At 41.1% G+C, this 21,125-nt stretch overlaps 1 protein-coding gene across 1 annotated transcript; it reads right to left on the reverse strand.

Moving 5' to 3' along the window:
* Positions 1–555: 555 nt before the first annotated feature.
* CCDC150 (coiled-coil domain containing 150) lies at positions 556–20,674 on the reverse strand. The gene is made up of 22 exons (XM_088534735.1): positions 20,529–20,674; positions 20,044–20,261; positions 19,767–19,945; positions 18,760–18,876; positions 16,686–16,815; positions 15,044–15,087; positions 14,090–14,182; positions 13,233–13,340; positions 12,308–12,432; positions 11,942–12,119; positions 10,911–11,003; positions 9,882–9,965; positions 6,848–7,017; positions 6,325–6,418; positions 5,463–5,629; positions 4,624–4,750; positions 3,960–4,154; positions 3,269–3,337; positions 3,026–3,187; positions 2,588–2,674; positions 1,745–1,864; positions 556–672 (listed from the first exon to the last, which is right to left on the reverse strand). Exons 1-22 carry the CDS (start codon positions 20,672–20,674, stop codon positions 556–558), a joined length of 2,823 nt encoding a protein of 940 aa, XP_088390861.1.
* Between the last annotated feature and the right edge of the window lie 451 nt (positions 20,675–21,125).

A 21,125-nucleotide genomic window follows, 5' to 3' on the forward strand; every position in this document is an offset into this window, starting at 1 on the left:
ATAGGTTTAGACCTCCAAAACAAGTCCACGCTACTGCCATTTGATTTAGCACCAAATTTTTCTGGAGGAAGGGAAGCTCCAGAGCTGGCTGAGACTTCCCCCCACCCAGGGTTTTTTTTTTTTTTTTTTTTTTTTTTTTTTTTTTAACATTAGCAGGTATAGTTCCTTCAGCAATAAATGATACCAGTGGTTACAGAGGAGCTGGCAAAGCAGAGTCCAGCAACCCCTGTGCTGAAGAGTTTTGGAAGGGAGGAGTAAGCCACAAAGTTGAACTGAGCAGTAGTAGAGAAGAGTGAAAACTGTTTGCATTACCATTGCACTCAACCTGTTATGACTAAGCCATCAGCTTCAACAGATAGGTTCAATAAATTCCACCAATTCTTACAAGTCTTGGGTAGATATAACAGGATGTGTGGTATAATGTCACAAACCTAATGAATTCCTTATATGCTCTTAAAATAGCCCAGGGCCTGTGTTCTCTCATGACCCAGACATCAGCTGTCATTACAACTATCATTAGAAACAGCCTGTTCTGCCAGGTCCTCCCTGTCCTGGTCACGTCAGCATCCAGCCACACACATATGACTCTGTCTTCAGCAATCCACCTGGGCCCTCTGCAAACCCCTCGGAGATCTGCTTTGACAGCGCCTGCCGAGGCCCATCGCGAAGTTGCTAGAAGAGACGTGATGATCACAAAGACGTAGCAGGCAGCAGCATCCACTCATAGGAATGATACAGGAAGAATAATTTCTTTGCTATAAGTAGGGGCTTTGTTAATATCTGTCTCATGGTACAAAGTCTGCTAGTCACAAAAGCTGACCATGTTAGAAAGCTGATCTCACACTCACCCACAGCTCCCTGTAATGTCAGGCAGGTGAGAGGGACAAGCTAGCTCCCATGAGGCAGATGCTCAGTGCACCTTTTATTTGCCAGGTCTCGGTGACACAGATCGATCACAGTCCGAGCATGGCCCTGACTGACACCCCTTTGAAGTCTTCTCTGCCAGCACACAGCTCCCTGTGGCTGGGGATGCTCCCAGGGAACCTCAGCGGCGGCGGCAGCGCAGGTGGCCCCGGGCTGGGAATCACTGCTCAGCTGAGTTCACTTCCTGCCCCACTCCACTCAGCTCCACTCAGCTCAGCTGGCTCCTCGCTCTGCTGCCCGGTAAGGGCAGCTCCGCTTGCCTCTGCTCCTGGGAAAAGACATGACGTTTTATCAACTGATCTGCTCCTGGGAGAATCTCTGACTACCAAAGAAGAGATCCAAGTTTTAGCAGCTTAATCAGAGGACGAGTGAGAACTGCCAGCTATGGGAAATGCTGTGGAATCTATGCCAAAAAGGTAAGCATGGTTTTTAAAGGAATTGAAAAGTTTGGAATGTGTGTGTGGGGGGGTTAAAACAATGAAAACCAGAAGGGACGAAAACACACTAGCTGTTAGCTTTCATACAAGCATTTGGGTAGTGAGTGTCAGCAAAACATGAACTGTGCAATAGAATTTGGCTATGTATAAGAAAAGTCCATAGAGGCTGTTGTGTTGTTGTAATAGTTTTTGCTGGTTAAGTAAGTACCCTGGCAAAATAAGAGGGAACAAACTAAAGTGGAAGAAGGAGAGAGCTCTGTTTTTTCCCCAAGGCATGAGAACTTGTGGAAGAAGTTGAACAAGCTGAATTCCTGACTCCCAAAGGCTCCTCTCAGCTTATAGCTTTGCTCCTGCTATGGAGTGAATGTGCTTGCGTGCCTTACCCGCCTTGGGCAGCTGCTCTCCGCGGGGTCCTTTGCCAGGCGGTGGCGTCGGAGCTGTGGCTGCAGGCTCTCAAACCTCGCCTTGAACCAGCGGCGAGCGTCCTCCAGGTTCGCCGTGACCTAGGAGAGGCAGCGGGACGCGGTGCTGCAGAGCCGGGGGATAACGTGGGCCCTGTGCTGGGAGGGGGAGAGCAGCACGCGGGGTCCCCGAGCACTTGCTCCTTACCAAGGAGCTGACGGCGTTGGCAGAAGTCAACACAGCACAAATACAGAGAGAGGGGAAACACCACAATTTGTGGTTGGATACCCCAAACGCCTTAGAAAGATGTGGGAAGGGCACTAACTTCGACATGTGTTGTAGGCGCACACATATATTACTCTTGCTGTTCAACTCCCATTCAAACAACTGATCCAAGTACTTGGACTGATAAAGAGCAAGCAAGATGTAAAGCTCAGGCACCTCTGTTACTCATTTCTTTACTTTATGCTGGTTAATACCATATATCTCAAAAAGTAAATTTTCTTACCAAGCTTCTATAGTAATGCATGTACAACCATAATATGATAGAATATGACAGATCCTGATAGAAAGAGAAAGCTGTGGGGAAAAAAGCTTTCCTTCCCTACTCCAATAATTCTAAATCTTCCTTTTTTTTTTTTTTTTTTTTTTAGTTAAATTTGTCTCTTGTGTGGTAAACACCAGTTCATTACTCTTGATTTGAAAAAAAATCAAGGATATCTCACTCTTCACTGGAGAATTTCAGATTCAAAGGGTCAGGCATACCCTGAAATGGTATCTCGTGACCTCCAATGACACACAGTGCTCATGTTAAATAGTCTCACCAGTTCCGATTCTATGCTGGCTTCCTTCAGTTTCTGTTCTGTTTCTTCTTTACTTTTCTTGAGATGTTTGACTGTTTCTTCCAATCTCTGGATAGAAAGACAAATGTCATATATTTCTTAGTTATTTTTTTCATGGAAAAAGTCAAAATTTTGCAAAATGAACAGAATGACTTTTATTTTTAAACTGTAAAAAGCATAGACTTTTAAGAAAGACATGGAAAACTGTTCTTGAATTGTGAGATATATAGTGTTATTCCATAGCAAACGTAAGATTTTTTTCTGGTTGGCCTTTCTGGCACAGATACAGTGAGGTTTTAGGAGTATCTTTTGATGTGGGACTCATGAAGCTTTTCACCACCCCCTCCTAGAGCCCCGTAGATGCTGTGGTGAGAAAACAGTGGTAGCAGTTTATACGTTTTCATGGTGTTATCACTTTACCTGACACTGTTTTTCCAGTTGCTGCCCTCGACTTCTCTCTGCTTCCAGATGGGTCTCTAGCTGCCTGTTCCGTGTTTGCACTTCATGTTGGTTTTTCAATAACTCTTGCATCTCAGTCTGCAAACTTGTCAACTCTGTCACAAATTTTTGGATGTTCTGTGACTGGAGGCAGCATAAGAATGAAATTTCAACAACTTAATTCATCAGATCACTCTCTTTAGGAAGCTGGTCAAGAGAACATACCTGTTCACAGTTCTTTTTCTGGTACTGCTCTTTTATTGCTTCCATTTCCCTCAATTCAGATTCAATCTCCTTGAAATTTTTGAAAGAAAAACAAAACTTGAGGAATTTTTCAGGTTCGTCTGCAGAAATAGGTCCCAGGTGCCAGTGTCCCCCTCCACTGTCTCCCTATTTCCTGCCCTGTAGGACTGAGGTTAGCAGAACCAAGGCCCCAGTGGTGAAAGGAGAGCAAGCAGACAGGGTTAGAGAGGACCCCAGGCTCCCTCTTGGGATCAGCTCCCGGTGCTAGCAGAGGTTCTGTCCCTATGAAGGATGGGAAGGGAATCGCCCCCATGTGAAGTGACCTTTGGAACAACCACCATTTAAACCAATTGTATCCACAAACTCATGAAGGGTACAACAGGCTAACCCAAAAGTACAGCCTGGGGACAGGGAGGAAGGAGGGGAGCTTGGATTCTGACATCCTAATTAATATAGGAAGAAAAAAAAGAGGAAAGGAAAAAAAAAAAACAAAACAAAAACAGGAACAGGCCATGCAATAGCAACTATACCTGCTAATAGTCTTCTGCTAAGCATTTGAGTCCAAAGTTAGTTTTGTTTATTTTCCTGTCTAGCACCACTAAAAAAAGATACTACTGTAGTTCTACACTTAGGAAAAGGAGTTCTCTGTCTTAAACGGAAAACATGCACAGACCTTTATCCTCTCTGCATTCTGAACATTGCTAGCTTTGGAGGCCAGGCAATGTCTGACTTGAATTCTCTGGCCTTTAAGCTTTTCCTTGTAGCTAGCCACAGATTTTTCCAGCTCTGATACTTTCTGCCGTAGCTCCCTGTTAGCACGTGAAACTTCGCCCAGTTTGGAGGATGCTTCTTCCAGGGCCTTCTTGAGCTAGGGGACAGAGGAGAAAGGGAGTTGACAAACTGTAAATATCTGTTCATTTCCTCCACCATGAAAAAGGAGAGCGCAAAGATGGTTCTCTGTCTGGATTATGCTACAACACCTGGTGATCTGCTGGCATCTGAGTTATATTAAGGTCAAGCAGAGCTTTATGATACAGCCCCCAAAAAGCAAAGAGAATTTCTGCCTTTCACGCTTGCACTTTATCCCTGGAGGTTTCCATGTCAGATTATCCTTTTGAATTCGCTGGAATGACTGAACACAATGCCTTGGTCTTATGTATGGTGGGAGCGCTGGGGTGAAACAGTAGCACTGGCAAGAGACAGAGGGCACAGGTATCACTACGTTTGTAAACAGGTGACGGACAACTCCATGATGACTGGAGAGAGAGAACTATGTCATGAACTGCTTTAAGTTTGAAAATTGGACAGAAAACCACTGTAATATTTTCCCTTTTCACCTCAGCAGATTCTCGATGGGCAGCTTTTCTAGAAGCCTCTTGCTCAATGTGAAACTGCTTCTTCAAAGACTCCAAGTGTTCAGCATATGCCTTTTCCTTAGTCTGAGCTTCTTCCACTAGCTGTTTCCTTTTAATGGAGGAAGCAACAACAGTTATGCATTTAATGTGCTTTATTTTTTTTTTTAAAAAAACCCACTAAAATAGGAAAGAAAATTCCATGATAAATGCTTCCTTTGACTTGGTTAAACTCTTAGCAACACTAGCACTTAAGAATTTGATTCTGTAAAACCACATATAGACTTCACATGCTCTGTTTCTAAGGATATTCCAAATGGCTACATAAGATTTTTTTTTTTTTTTTCAAACTTTAGGACTGCTCATTTCCCTTCAGAGAGGTAGGTGGCTGAGTTTGCTTAGACCCAGGATAATGAGGTGATTTAGGATACACCAATGCTTGCTGTTAACTACGTCTAAAGTTTTACTTTTTAGGGTGTAGGTGTTTAGTTTGATTTGGTGTCAAGGGGTTAAACACCTATCCTGGGGTCTCTTCACTGTAGCTATTTGCACTTCCACTTCAAAGTGGAAGTGATACCTGCAAATGTTATGGACAAGCTGTTTGCTGAGGAAGCGCCACAACTGCCCTAGGTAACCAACTAACCCTAGGTAAGCAGTAACTGAAGGAAAGGACAAAGCAGTTCACTGATGTAGCTCTGTCTTCACATCCTGAACTGGCAGCATGGTACTCAGGATGGATACTGACAGATGAGAAAAGTCAAAGATCTGATGTTAGTGAAAAGTTATGATTCTCCTCAGCTTTAATGCCCTGGATTTGTTCCTACCTGCAGACTATCAGCTGTTGATGCTCAGCTTCTTTGCTTTTCAGGTCATACTGAGCCTGGATCAGCTTGTTCTGCAGGGTATTATTGGCCTGCACAGCTTGTTCCAGACGAAGAGCAAGTTTCTTGTCTGCTCTAGTAACTTCCAGTGCTTTACAAAGTGGTTCCACCTGGGCAGTAACAAGAGATCAGACTTAGGTTTGCTCCAACGAAAAAGCATAGACAGGAGCATCATTCCCTTCCCAGTTGGCATCAGCTTTTTGGAAGTAAGAGCCTGTTCACTCACTGCCTGATGACAAACATCCTTCTGGGCACACCATCTAGAGGGGATTCCCTATAAGGTCGATCCACAGACTGGCTTAGTCAGAAGGATCAGAGCATCCTGTCATATAACCATGATTCTCTTAGAAAAATATGCCCTTGCCAATGGTGAGTGGGTTTGCATTGTAAGAAAATTGCTTTTAAACTAGGAAAGAAGAAGAAAGCAATGCTGGCCCTTTTTCTTGCGCCCATCCACCCTCTCTCTCTCTCCTTTTTAAAGTTAAAAATATTTCAGAAATCTCTATCCCTATCCAGGGTGCAGATATTAAAAACCTTACCTGTGGCAAGGAATGTTACTTTAAATAGATTTTAAATTATTCTTTATCTTAATCTTTACTTGCTTCTTTCAACACTTGGAAAATTATTTTCCTGCTCCACAGCTTAATGCTGACAGAGTATTTTGCCACCATTCATGTGAATGAGTCACACCAGTTTTTTTGTTTTTGTTTTGGTTTTTTTGTTTTTTTTTTTTTGAAGAGGTGACTGGCTCAATCCTGAAGATGCAGCAGTCCTGCCTATTGCAATGGCAGAACATGGTCTCTACCTGACTGCTGTGCTCGCTTCCCATGGCAGCCACTCTGGCTTGGCAACGTTCCAGTTCTGTTTCTAATCTCTGCATTTTCTGTTGACTCTGACTCCTGAAAATGGAAACAGGGTAAACAAATAATGTATTATCTCTGTGCACCTCTCCTCTGATATGCTGGCAATCTCACAGTTAGGTTCTATTTTCTCTGTAGGAAGTTTTGCCTGTCACTGCAACTAAAATTAAGTTTATTCTTGCCTGCTTCCCACAAGATGCACGAGATCTGACTAAGCAGAGCACTTACAAGCACAGTTTTTGCAGCACTAGCCAGGAAGATTTGGTGTGCTTGGCTCAGTGATACTAAGTATGTTTCAGTGTTGCAGTAAAAGATATAGGAATTTTTCAAACAAACTTGTGCTAAAGAGTTTACTAGTCAGTGCTGTGGGAAAGATGTCACTTCTCCACGACACCAGTCTTCAGCACTCTGCTGAACAGGAAGAACACAAACACAACTGACCTTAGGAAGAACATCAACTCCACTTACCTCTCTTTTCGGAGACTGCAGATTTCCGTATCCTTGTGTTCCAGTTCTGTCTGTCCTGCCTCCAGAGCTGCCTGCATCTTGCTGTGAGATGCTAACACGTGCTCCAGCATGGTTGTCACCTTGCTGTTCTCATTCTTTGCTGCCTCCAGCTGGCACTGCAAGTTAGCCACCTGAAGTGCAAGAAACCAGGCAAAGGAGCAGGAAAATCAGTTATCTGTTATTTTCTAAGTCAAGAATGTGCATGCTTGCGGCAGTGCCAAGAGTATACAACAGAGAAGAGAAATCTCTTTTATAGAGAAATCATTTATTCTAAATACACGGTCTTTGTCTTACCCCAATTTTAAGCCCAAACTGAGTTTCATTAATAACTTCCAGTGTTTATGTACTCTTGACACCACAGGTAGCACTGCGGATGCTTAAAGCTGAGTTTTTGGTCAAAAAAAAAAGTTGTCAGCACAACTTTTCACGTGCATCTCTTTCATACAAGAAACACTCAAAAGGTTTGGGACCTTGTTAATTTTCAGACACTTCTTCATTGCCAGCAACTATTTAATTGAAATGAGCCATCTTTTTAACTTGCATTTCATGTCTTTCACTCACCACATTGAAGTCTCCTTTGCTAAGCCCAGCAGACCACACAGTTTTCAATATTCTTGGTGTTAGAAGGTCTATTTTGGTCTCCAGCCTTTCTTCCATGTTCTTAATAGCATCTAACAGAATCCTCAGGCTGGCCTGAAGACAATCTCCATGGTCAGAAGACTTTCTTGAACGTTCACCTGGTTCAAAATGAACCCGGTGTGAAAGAAAGGGGACAGCACGTTTCACAGTTTGTTCTTTTGAACCTGCACCTGACCTAACATTCTGATCAGCAGACTTCTGCTGCCAGGGCCCTGCTGGGGATTTTTTTCTTTTTGGTGCCATTTCCACTACAAAACTAATCTGTCCTCAGAAACAGTGAAGATGCGAGTATACAAAAGGGAAAAAACACATTCTAGAATATCTATTAACCACAGTAGAAGTAAAAGGCACCGTAGCAGATGCTATATCCTATCCCTAGGCCTGCATTACGTCAGGAAGGTCTCTTGCCCCAAGCAAAGCATCTTAAGGCAGCCTTTAAAGTGCATGGTTTTAAGTGCTCTTCCGTGATCCTCCCCACAGCACTGCAATTTCTCTCCGTGTTCCTTAGCAGCTTCTCCTCAGGAGGGTGCATTCCCTCACTGTGATGTCAGGCAGCGTCACAGCTCCGCGGTGCCGGCGGTTCTGCGCTCCCGCTGCCCGATCCGCTCTAACTCGCTCCCCTGACGCACATTTGTTCCCAAATCCGACAGCTCGCTGGTCATGAACGCTAACTGCCAAGGCAATACCCAGTTTCCTTTGATTATCTAAAGGATCAGCCTCTACAATGGAGAATTAAGATACAAGCTTTCATTCTGCTTTGAGGAAACAGACGGCAGAGAAAGGACCTCCTGTTTTCCAGGCAAGTGTCCTAAACACAGTTATGTCCTGTATCTAGTTTCTACAGCATGGCAGGTAGATTACCGATGTATAACCCTCAGTGACACTTAAAGCATTCTTGTAAACTGTGCCGCTCAACAGCTGTATTACAAGGCTGCTAAACTGTAAATTCAAGCAACCGTACCAAGACCTCCATGCACAAGCAAGAATAAACTCCCAACAGTACACTCTCTTCAGGAACTTCCATTCCTTCTCAGATACCAAATCGTGACAGAGTGCATCAGAGCTATATCCAAGCCAGAGAGCTAGTCGAGCTAAAAATACTATCTGCAACTGTGGTTTTTTTTTTTTTTTCTTCTCCTCCTCTTCTTACTGGGCAACTAATGGTAATTCAAGAGGACAATCCTTATAATCCCCTAAGTTTTGTGCTTTCCTGTCTGAATACATGCATTTAACTTGCATGAAAATGGCTCTGATGCCTGTTTTAGTTGCACTTCCACCCCTCGTGTTTTTGCTGAAATCAAATTCTGTGTTCACCTGCAAACTAGGATGCGAAAGCTAATATTTAGTATTAAAATGTGCTTTATTTTTCAAGAAAGTGTGTTAAAAATGATTTCCGAAGAGTTCTTGAACATTAGGTACAGTCTGGACATAATTCTGACAGGTAAGAAGTTCTCCAAGTCCTACTATACCTGAGTATACTTGGTCTCTAGGGCTGCATTGTGCATTTGTGAAATTAGCCTCTATCTGAACGTGCATCTGCAAGAGACTGCAGTTCTTCCTGCAGCTGCTGCACTTCAGTTGTAAAGCAAAGATGGATGCAGCAGGCTATGGAAAAGCATTAGTTTGAGTGGAACACAGAAGCAGAAGAATAAAGATTTCTTTGACCAGAGCAAACATATTTTATTTTTGTCAAATCCCATAAACCTCAGGAACAGCAAAGAATAATTTCTAACTTATCCTTGCATATGAATAATCATGCATTAGAATTAGTCACCTAGCATTAGATATAGGTACACTACATAAACCCAGAGCCTCACTTTTCTAAAAATGACCATACCCTCTATGCTGCTTTTGAAAGAACCTCAGGAATCCTTGTATCACTGCGCCAAGCTCCATGATGTACATCACATGGAAGGAAGAGAAAATTTCACTTCCAGCACCTCATCTACTGTCCAGCTAAGTCATGCTTAAGAAGGATGACATATGCTTTCTATTAATGCTTGCCACCACAGCCTGCCTCCCACCTTATGAATTTCAGCCTTTTAGAAATATTCCCATGTTTCCAAAGTTTCAGCAAAGTTTCTACCCGTGTATTTGTCCTTTGTAGCTGTTAGAGCACTCATTTATCAGAACCTTAGAAATACTTCATCAATAACATCTTGGACTATCTGTCACTCAACTATAATAAGCACTATAGGCAGGATCGAACTTGATTTTGATATGTGCTCAACACTGCACAAATAAGTAGGAATTTGTTCCAAATTAAAGACTAAAGAACTTACATTGAATAATCTTATATAAGATGAATGTAAAAGAGTAACTCCCCAATTAATCTGATAAACAAGATGCGAGATACCTCAAGTTTTCCTTTGTCATAGGCCAGTTTATTCTTGCTGTTAGTCAGCTCCTCTAGGACCTGTTGCACCTTCTGCTGGGCATGCTGAGGGAAACAAGAGCACAAGTCACCATTCCCTAAGGGGAAAAGGAGAAAAAAAACAGGGGGGGTGCAAAAAAAAACCAATAAGAAAGGCCCTTCAATGCCCTTTTATCCTTTTTATTAAAAAAAAAAATCCTTCTCCTGCTGATTTACAGCACCTTCCTTTTCGTTTTAAGTGAAAGGCTGAAAGGGGGATGGATAGTGCAAAACCATCCATCCATCCTTTATACCAAAGAGGTATAAAGGTATAAATACTTCTCTGGCAACTTAATCTCTAGGAAGAATCTCTCAAATTAGTACAGATGTCATAGAAGCACAGACAGCAGAAATGGAGAGATGAAAGATAAATCTTGACAAAAGGAGCACAGTAGTCAAAGAACTAGAGAAGAATGAGAAAGCATTGACAAAAGCAAAATAAAATAATTGGAATGACAGCAGTTAAGAAATACCAAAAAAATTAGAAACAAGGCAACACTAAGGTCTGAATACTGTATTAATTCATATTCTTTAACCAATGCCTGCCAAAGTAGTTTGGAGATGGAAAGCAAACAAGGTGACTGAGTAGTCAAAAATAACTGAATAGGAACAAGGTAAAAAATGGGAATCTGGTCCTGAAGTGCAAATTGCTTGCAGAGTAGGAAATAAAAGTGATATTAACTCCTCGCGGATGCATTTAAGCACTAGAAAATGGAACAAAGTCATAAGATTTAAACAGCATATCTAATCTCCAATACCTGAGGCTCAGGTAGTTCCAAAATCTACACAGTCACTAAATCTAAAAAACAGAGTGACTTTTGAGAAGTCATTTTATCATTTTGTTTTTATCATTTCCTCTTCTGATTCCCTAGTTTGATCTTCCACTTTCCATACAATCCAGATTATTTCAGACTGCAGTTTGATGCCTGGTGCAGTTACTTATTGAGTTATTTTTGTAACAAAGCAGCTTACTTGCTGGTGTTCCAATGCAGCCAAACGATTCAAAAGCCTTTTATTTTCTTCTGCTAGTGTCTGCAGAGAGGATTTCATTGAAGCCATTTCTAGCTACAAAGAGAAAAAATAATAGATATCATCATACTGCTTGAGCATTTTCACAATCACCTGACAAAACTGCAGTATTATATATGAAATAGGTACCGCCTATACTCTTCCAGAGAGCCTTTCCTCAATGATTAAAGAAACTCCACAAGTCAACAGTTGTGTTGGCTTAAATTACCATGCTAGGGAATTTCTCATACCACAAAGGCTACACTTCATTTTCCAGCCTATGCAAGGGAGCTACACAGTTAAAAGTAATTGAAAGCAGCAGAAAATTATCAATGTTGCAGTAGAAACAGGACAAAGTCTATTACAACAAACGGGGCCTTGTGTAGGTGAGCAGGAGGATTCTTGTCCCAGAAGACATAATTATATACACAAGAAATGTAGCAAATAGCAAAGCAAGTATTGAGACTATGATCATTAGAACTCTATTTAGAGCTAACATAAATAGAACAATGAAAATTAAAGCAAAGCTTATTGGAAGAGAGTATTCTGAATTTAAAGAACAGTCACAGATATTGCAAGATACCTTGTTCTCTGTTTTTTCTACTTCCAGTTTGTTCCTTTCCTGTGTTATTTCATTTGCTGTTGCTTTTATCTATGACAAGAAATTTGAAATAATTTTTAAGTTATCTGAAAAGTTTCTAGATTCACAGGACTTCTACATATCTATAAAACTACTGATCAGAAGGTCAGAAGTCAATTCTGAAATTCAGAAATAGTATCTGCAGAGCTGTCCTGTCCTCTTTCCCTTTTAATGTTCTTTAAAGGAGACATTACAGGTCAAAATACAAAAGCACTAAAGAGCAGGAGCACGTGTCTCTCTTTGCCACACAATAGCAACAGATCATCTTTCCAGAAGCAAAACTGGTACGAAAATAAAGATTTTGGCAAAGTGGATCCTAATGCTGTACACCTTTAAAATCCTAAGTTTCATGTACCTCCTGTTTAAGATTTTCCTTTTCAGCCAGCAGAGATCCCCTTTCTTGCAAAGCTGTTTCCAGTTCACCTTGCAGTTTAGCAACAGTACATTCCAGCAGCTTTCTCTGGGTGGCTGCTGCTTCCTCCTTAAGGTTTGCTTTCTGTTTGCATTTTCCATGCTTGGTATGCAAGGCTTCCCTAAAGACAAGAAACAGCCAAGCTGGAATACTAGCTCAGTACAGGACATGGAGAACAGAAAGTGGCCTTCATATTAAACACAAAACCTTTTGTAACAAGTAACAAGTATTAGAGAACCAGAATACAAGGTGGCAAGCATGCAAAGGAAGTTGCACAAGACGGAGGCTGCAGATGAGCAATCTCCTCACAGCTCTTTCTGAAGCTGAGCCCTCTCGTGGTGCACGCTCTGCAGCTCTCCCAGAATGTCAGCACAGGCAGCGTCCAGGAGTGAGTCTTGCTCCTGCAGCTGTCGAGTCATCTTTTCTTGCTCTGACTAAAGGGGAAAGAATACCCAGGCAATTAACGCCAATATGGAAACAATAGGGACACATATTAAATAGCATTTAACTGACACAGCCGTTAATTTAGCACCAGGCTCCTGTGTTGGCCCTGTAGCTTCACATGCTGCTTCTAGGGTAGGTGTCAAAATGCAGAGTTACTTTACCCAGACAGAGCTTTATATTTATATATTTAATAAATATACATTCTTATATATAATATTTTATATAATTATACATATAAATATATATAATTACATATATCTTATATATAAAAATTAATTATATAAAAATTAATCATATATATTACATATAATTTTTATATATATTTAATAAAGATATTTATTGTATACATACATATATATAGCTCATTTAAGTCCTGATGGTTTAGTTTAGCTTCTTCATGTGCAGTCTGCACAACGCCATTAATTCCTGCTTGCCTCTTTCGCGGAGGTTCTTACAGGCTACTTTTACAAATCATTTTTACATTGCATCTTGATTCTTTCCCCTCCTCCGTAACAGGCTTTTATTTGTGGTCCTGAAATAATAGTCTTTGAACCACATTAAGTCTTATTTCTCTTTTTAGAGAACATTTTTCAGACTGAAAAATTAGTAAATTTTACAACTTAAAACTTTAGAACTTTGTATAACTCAGCCTTTTTAGAATTTATACCACTATATGTGCAGAACTTACACGTACAGAACTTTGCTATACTCCCATATATAGTACTGCCTTACCAGCTCCCTAATAGAAAGCTGCAGACCACTTTCTTGGCCTGTTTAACAGGCTACATACCTTAAGGATGGCCTGATGATCTGAAATGAGTTTAACATTCTCCATGGCAACACTTTGAAGCGTGGTGCTGAGGTCTGAGCATTGCTGGCTTAAGTGGTCATTAAGGACCTGATTAGATAGAGGAAGGAAGATGACAAACATCGTTACTTTTTAGCATAGTAGGCTGTCAGATATCTTCCAAAATCTCTTGCAGACCTTATTTTGCTTAACTATAGCAAAAGTCAAAAGAAAATGTGTTTTAAGTGTGCTAATTTATAGGGGATTGTGGGGTGGGGAGAAGAAGGCAGGCAAAAGTTAACCTAACGAAACAAGAATAATCATTTATTAATTCTGAAGAGCAGAAAAAGGACAAGTAATGTTTCTAAATGAAAGCAAAATTGGAGAAAGGATCCTAATAGTTTCATGTTGAGGTCAGCCTTTTGTCCCAAAGGCAGAGGACATTTTGGCTAAGCAATTGCTTTAGATTTATCTCATTAACAGAAACGCATAGATGTAGAATCTAAAGGTGCAAAAGAGTATCAAGGCAGTACTTTAAGGTACACAGAAGTGGGAGCAGCAGTAGTTCTTCACATCTTATCCTTCAAATAAAGCATTTGCAACAAAGCTGATTTAAATTAACTACGGAGAAGAAAACTCTCCAGCCTTAAGGTTAGGAATTCATGAATAGTTACCAGAATAAACTTCCTTCACTGGAAGTTGTTCATCAGCCCATATTACCCGAGGGCATTGAACTTTATTTCCTGAGCTGTATTTGAACCTTCCCAGTGAACCTGTGATCATTTCCCATCCTAATCACTTGGTTTTCTATACATTATTTCCATTTTAAAGGCAAATGAAAAAGAAGCTATTCTCATTACCTGTACTTTATCTGCTGTTTCTTGCAGGACAGTTATTTTTGACCGAAGCTGCAGATTCTCTTCTTGTTGTCTGTTAAAGGAAAGCTGTGCATTCTAAAGGGCAATAAAAAAGAACATCCACTGATACAAGTTTAAAATAGGCTGTCATTCAGCCAGGAGCTTCACACATGTCAAGACTTTGTTTCATACTTACCAATTGCCTTTAAGCTATTGCCACCCAGCTCTGTGCTCTTGCAAGCACTAGGTGTGACTCCTGCAGTACCAGCCTCTTTCCAAAATATAACTTTAAAGTAATAACCAAAGTACTACTGCTTGTTTTGTAGCTGCTTTAACTTTCCTTTGAAAGCTATAGCCAACTTTGTATGCCTTCTCAGCTCAAACTTATTCGCCTCCACTATAATTAATCTTGATATTTTGAAACTGAAAGGTCTCTTTGCCAGAAGAGAGTAGCATTCCCAATTCAAGGAATCCTTTCCCAACATGCAAGACTGCAAAACCAAGCTGAGCTTTTACTTCATCTTCACTGAAACAATTCAAAGACAATTTCTGGCAGCACACGCAGATCTTTGCCCAGTTAGTACCAGCAGAGATCCTGATTCTCTATAGTGTTAACCCATCTACTTGTCTCCTTTCTATGTGATAACTGCATTGCCGTAAGTGTGCTTTTGTGGTCAGTCCCAGGCTTTCCAAAGAAAGCTTTCATATTACTGCTTTGGTATTTCTGCATAGTATAAGGGTTATTTTTTCCCAAAGTAATTGCAAGTTGGTAATATAATAACAAATAAATTCAATAATAACAAAACACTTTTACCAGTTAGCACCCGGGTGGTACTTTTCCACGTAAAAAATCTGCCTCTTAAACACAGTACATTTGAAAGATTCCCCAATAGGCAGCTGTTCCACATCTCCATACAGACATTTTCTTCACAAAAAAAAAAAAATTTTGCAACTTACTTTTGCTTCTCCACCAAGCTGGGAAATAATACAATTCTTGGAGTCTAAAAATAGAAAAGAATGTCAGAACACACTTTGTTATCTGTCTGGTAATTTAAAAAGATGACATTTTGATTTCATATTTTAGTTTAGCCAAGTTATTGAATATGCCACAAATGGATAAGATTTCTACAAATGTGTTGTTCTTTAATGTTTTTATTAATGACTTTAATATTTTAGAAAAAAATTACTGCATAGCTATCATTTCCTCTGTAAATTAAGTGCAACCTCTTTCTCAATTTTACTATTAAGCACAAATTTATGCCACTTTTATACACACCACTTCAGTGAGTGCTTGAGCAAGTCAGGTTACCCAAAGGGTGCAAGTTTCTTGTTCAGCTATTTCCCTACTCTGTAAACAACTGATTTGTCCTGGCTATACCCAAAGCCTACATCTAACCTTGTAAGATTTTGTGCACTGACAAATTATAGTAGTCAGATTCCCACTTATAACATACAGATCTAAAAACGTAATATTTTTGCTGAATCCTGAATCAACCTGCCTATAAGAGCCACCCTTATTCTGCTCTGCCGGATGAGATACTATTAAAATGGAGGACAACAAGAGGCAATTCAAAATAAGCAGGGTAGGGAGAGAAGTCTAGCCAAAAACATTACAACATCCAATGTATGAAGATCAGTCAAAAGTTTTTTCAATTAAAAGGGGCAAAAATCCCTGATGAACAGGATTATTTGAATTTGTAAAGAGACTTTGTATGTCTATTTAAATTCGTCACTTGCACATGGATTTGTTTTGAGGAATTTTTCTGGCGTCAACGAACCTCTCACCAAAGAACCAAATCTGCCATAGCATGACAAGATTCTCTTATTGAAAAATGCTGAATGCCTTTTCTGTGCTGCAGGTTAGTAATTGTTGGCATACCAGGGCACCTGTGGTTCATAGAAAAACAAACACAAAATATGGGACACAGGAGCAGTCCTCTAACAGGAGGAACTAGAAATCTGAAATAAAGTCCTGAGGGAAGTATCATGGGAAGAACAACTTATGCTGGGATTTAAGGCAGGGTTATTTAAAATTATCCTATGGGAACAAGGTACAGATGTTATGTTAGGAATGTTTACCTGTAATTTTTGCAAATATGTATCTCTTACACAAGTGTGGTAAATGCCATTTAACTCCCTCATAAGCAGCAACTTTCACATGAATAGACTGGGAATCTAAATCAGATCAGCTACAAGCTTATCCAGCATACATATGTTCATATATTGTTGTTCATATATGAGATGTTTACTAGAGCCTTTTTTTTTTAAATTATTTTGGAAGACTCAATAGTAATGAGCACTTCACTTCCACATCAGTTCAGGGATCCTGTGTTACAACTGCTTTTTGTGCATTTGTTACCCCGAATGCTACTGCAGTCAGGTTCATCTAATTACAAAGAGTCTTCAGAAACTTTATTTTTAAAGTAAGAGAAGCCTTTAAAATTTCAGCACCTCCCAAGCTGCCTATTATTCCAGTAAACCGATACAGCTACTGCAAGTCTGCAGGACCACAGTAACTCTAGTGATCTGCTTGTACCCACTCAGTGTGGAAGCAGGGAAAGACGGGTTACGAAGACGTGTCAAGAACTCATTGTCATACCCAGCTCAGCCTTCAGTTGTGTGCACTGCTGCTCCAGTTGCTCGGTTTTCCCCTCCTCTTCCTGCAGCCTCTCTCGGGCTAGCTGGACATCTTTATGCAACTCCTGGCAGTCCTGCTGCAATAGCTGCACCTTCAACGATATCACGCATTATTCTTCAAGATGCAGAAATCAGTGAGGCAAATCTAAGCAAATTACAGAGCCTGAAACACTGATCCAACTGGAAAATAAACAGCCTGATCCGCTTCTATTCTCTTTCACATTGCCCTGACTAAATTTTATGCAGAAGACTCTTTCATGGCAAATAATTTAAGTTTTCCTATGTGTTTGTGTTCTCATAATCACCTTTACAAGACAGATGGAATCAAACAAATGAGTTTGCATTATTCAAGATTACACAAAAGATCAAGCTATAAAAGAGGAAGGTGAATAGAACATGGAAGGCACTCTACAAGTCTGGCTCATGCTCTGTTTTCTGCAAAATTTTGTTTTTACACTAATTATAAATAGATCATTGGGTTAGCTATAGCCATCAGAAACTGATAGATGAATTAAAGTGAGCATTTGCTTCTCATAAGTTCAACACGGCATCCACATTTTTCCATTTCCGTTGTAAAAGAACAGGAAAAGGATGAAAGGGATTTAGGAAAGAAAAATGTAGTAATTTCTAATACAACCTTGTATCTAAGTAATTTAGTAATTTCTAGTACAATTTTCAAAAGTTGAAAACTTTGAAAAAAACAGACACACCTTGATGGTCATCAAAAAGACAAAAAGGACTCATTATTCAAGTTCTGATACTTTGCTATTTGCTTTGTTATTTGTCCTTACTGTTGCTATGATTTTGGAAGTGATAGAGTGGCTGCCTGTAGCTTGTTTGTGTGTGTGCATATGTGTACGTGGGATTGTTTTAATATTTATTTGATGTATTTCTGCACTATTTCTTCTCTCATCCTCAAAAAAAAGCTACATAATACAAATGCAACATGCAGCATCATTTGCAATTACTCTTAAGAACATTATTAGAGTAGCAAAGGAATGTTAAACTTTGTATAATTTGTATCTTTTAGAGAAGATTTATTTTTCTGCTATTAGAAGAATGAGTCAACCTACACATAGAAAAATAAAATAGTCACTATCTTTCCTCTTATTGGTAAAACTAATATCCATAAAACTACAGATACATACATAATCTTCCTGTTTTCATACTCCTCTACAAACTGTTCACTTTTCCTCACTTTGTCAGTTATTTTCAAAACTTTTAACCTACTTCATTCATTAGAAGACAGAACATATCCTTGGCACATTTGCAGAGGATACTAGAGAATGCAGAGGATAAGCAGCTGACATGCTGAACAGCAGAGCTTTGACTCAGAAAAACCTTGATATATCTGGATCTTCAAAAACTCAACAGAAATCTTGTGCAGGTCAGCAGGGAAAACCTGTGAACTCTGGTTCAGGAGCCTTGGTTTAAGATGGAAAAAACGTACAGCGAACTACAGAGGGGTATGGTTGAGGTCTAGAAAATGTGAACTATGAGAAGAGGCTGAGTGATCTGGGCCTATTTAATCTGGTGAAGAAGAGGTTACAGCAGGATCGAATTGCAGCAGGGCAGTTACAAAGATAACAAAATCAAACCCTTCTCCATAGTGCCAGATAATATAACAAAAGGCAAAGGCCTCAAATTTAAGGTTTGTGAGATTCAGATTGAGCACTAGGAAGTCTTTTTAACTGGAACAATACCGAAGCACTGGAAAAAAGTTACCTAAAGAGGTTATAACATATCAGACCTTGGATTCTGCTAGACAAATCCACCACCGACTCAATCTGTTAGTGATGATACTTCCTTCAAGCAGGAAGTTGGACTAGATCATCTTTTCTAACCAGTCTCCGTATGATTCAGTTTAACGAGTTCGATTGTTTTTAAATATATACTGCATCACACTTGAATAGTTGTGAAGTGTTTTACCTGTTCTCTAGGCAGGACATACAAGCTCTCGATTTTCCTTCCAGATGATAAATGGAAAAAAAATAAATAAAAAAGGTACAAAAGAAGAATGAAAAAGTTTTGCAGACCTGCTTCCGTTCTGCTTCTACTGTTGTTTCCATGTCCTGCACATGACACATCATGGTTGCTTGGGATTCCTCCAAAGATTCCCGCAGGCTGATCTCCTGGGACAGCTGTTCCATTAGCTAGGGGAGAAAAGAACAAACTAACAAACTCCAAATTCAGATCTAACTTTGAGATCATACATGGGTGATGTTCTGTCTGGGATATTTAGTTACAAGTGCAACCAGCAGCCTCCTTTTGGTTGCGCGCATCCCAAACCTGAGCTAATTAGTGAGGATATTCTTCAAAGCTTTAAATAATACTTGGTAAATTCAGCCTTCTACTAAGCTTTCTGCTCTTGTACTTAGTCCTGCAGTCTGCAGTTCATTTTCTGGTTTGTGTTCCTCAGCTCCTCAGCTGCAATTGCTACACTCATCTAAAGAAGATGGGACAAATTTTCTATCCTGTCCTATCATGTTCATGACTATGTCAAAAGCAATAGGTCTTAACAAGTAAAACATCCATGCTAAAACCCACCCAGAATTTGACTTTTACCTCCAGTCTGAGGTTCTCTGTTCTAAAGCACTGAATAGAAGAGTGCAAGCACTAAGAAGCAGCCAGTTCTTTAATATAGTTAAGTGGCATATTCCACTGAAGTGTTAACAGACATAAAAGTACTGAACTGACAGAACAGGACTGAAATAGAGAAATTTAAGTTCCCAGCAACACAGAAAAGCGATTGAGAACTCCACATATAAAAACTAGGATTAACTTCCGAAAAATGGAGAATTATAAATTATTTTTATTATTGTCTAATTGTCTATTGTCTTTATTGGTGGAACCAGAGAATCTCATTCTCATAGTAACTCTTCTTTTACAATAACAAGCAGAATCATAAATGGTTATTTCCAACACAGCATATCTTTCATCTGTCTGTATTTCAGAGATCATAGTACTTAAAGTACTACAGATAAATCTGCTAATCCCAAAAACACAGTAAAATTATAACTAGTCTACGTGCCAACTTCTGTACCTTTGCTGCAGTGTTAATCTCCAGAGCAGCACTTAGTCTTTGAAGATCTCCTTTGGCCTTCTCCTTGGCCTCTTTCATATCACTTAGTTGCTGGCGTAATTTCACTGCCTCTTGCTGTACAACCTTCATTTCCTGCAAATGTTCCTCCTGCACTGCATTCAGCCGTTGCTCCAACTGGGCTGCCAGATGGAAAAGGAAACAAACAAAAAAAAGTAATCAGCTGAAGAAACTTATGAAAGCACAATTAACTATGAAGACATAAAGAATATTTCACTACCTGCATGTTTGGGATTCCGCTCCTTTTCCATCTGCAAGTGGAAGATGTTTAATTTCAGTGTCTGCACAACACTCTCTAACCGACACATTCGACTGACCATCGATTCGCAGTTTTTCCACAGTGTATTTTCTCCCGCAAATGCCACCCTGGCCTGCACAGGCCTGATGGCTGTGTAGCTAGCAGGTGTCTCTAGGGTCTTGGAGTGGAAAAGATCAAGGCTGGAAAGGAGAGAAGATTGATCTACTGCATGTATGCACACATGTCAGCACACAGATGCATTAAAGATGTGAATAAATGGAAAAACTTCTGGAAAGTTTCCTGCCACCCCCGCTCACTGCTGCCTGTTCTCGCTGGCTCTGCCAGCACCACTGCATCCGGATAACCAAAGCTGGGCAAGCAGACTCCCAGGCAGGACAAGGTGAGGGAAAGGGAAGAAAGCTTGGGCTCTCCAGGTAGGAAAGGCTTTGCCCCCGCTTTCTCCCCACCTCTGCCCGGGAACACCAAGTGCCTCCAGGTCTCTCGCCAGAGCGCTGGCCTGTTCCTCTGCCACCCTCATCCTCTGTCGCAGCACAGCAAAGGCCTCGGGCACCGTCGCCTTGACGCTCGTGGGGGAAACGGTTGGCCTGGCCATGGCGGCAACGGCACCAGCGCTGCCCGAGACGCCCCTCCCGCCTCCGCCTCCGCCTCCGCCTCCGCCTCCTCCTCCTTGTCGCCGTCCTCAGGGCCCCCGACGGCAGTAAACGACCCGACCGGGCACCACAGCGCTACGCGCCCGCCTCAAACGCGCCCGGCCCCCCGCGCGCACGCGCGCCCCGCGGAACAGCAGCGGCGCGGCGGCGCGCGCGCGGCAGGCCCGGGCCGGAGCGTGCTGGGAGCTGCAGTCCGCTCGCGCCGCCGCCGCGCGATCCGCGCCCTGCTGCCTGGTTCCCCGCGGGCCTCTCACCGAGCGGCTCCCTGAGAGCCCGTGGGGAGGTTGCTCTTCTCACCCCGTGTCTGGCCCCGCGCCTCCCTCCTGATCTCGAGCTGCGGCGCGACCGTGGCAGCCCGCCTCGCGCCTGCCCCTCACAAAATGGCGGCCGCCG

This window comes from Tinamus guttatus, unplaced genomic scaffold, assembly GCF_059628265.1.
Source record: "Tinamus guttatus ecotype Peru unplaced genomic scaffold, ASM5962826v1 Tinamus_guttatus_pri_ptg000592l, whole genome shotgun sequence".
In the NCBI taxonomy this organism is placed as follows: domain Eukaryota; kingdom Metazoa; phylum Chordata; class Aves; order Tinamiformes; family Tinamidae; genus Tinamus; species Tinamus guttatus.

Bases quoted from the DNA above. Each gene is read 5' to 3' on its own strand.
- CCDC150 (XM_088534735.1), bottom strand. From the start codon at position 20,674: ATGGCCAGGCCAACCGTTTCCCCCACGAGCGTCAAGGCGACGGTGCCC. The intron at 18,877-19,766 runs GTACAGAAGTTG...TTTCTCCCCTAG, and splicing joins AGATTAACACTGCAGCAAAG to CTAATGGAACAGCTGTCCCA. The intron at 7,018-9,881 runs GTATCTCGCATC...CTTGCACTTCAG, and splicing joins ATGACAAAGGAAAACTTGAG to GTGGCTAACTTGCAGTGCCA.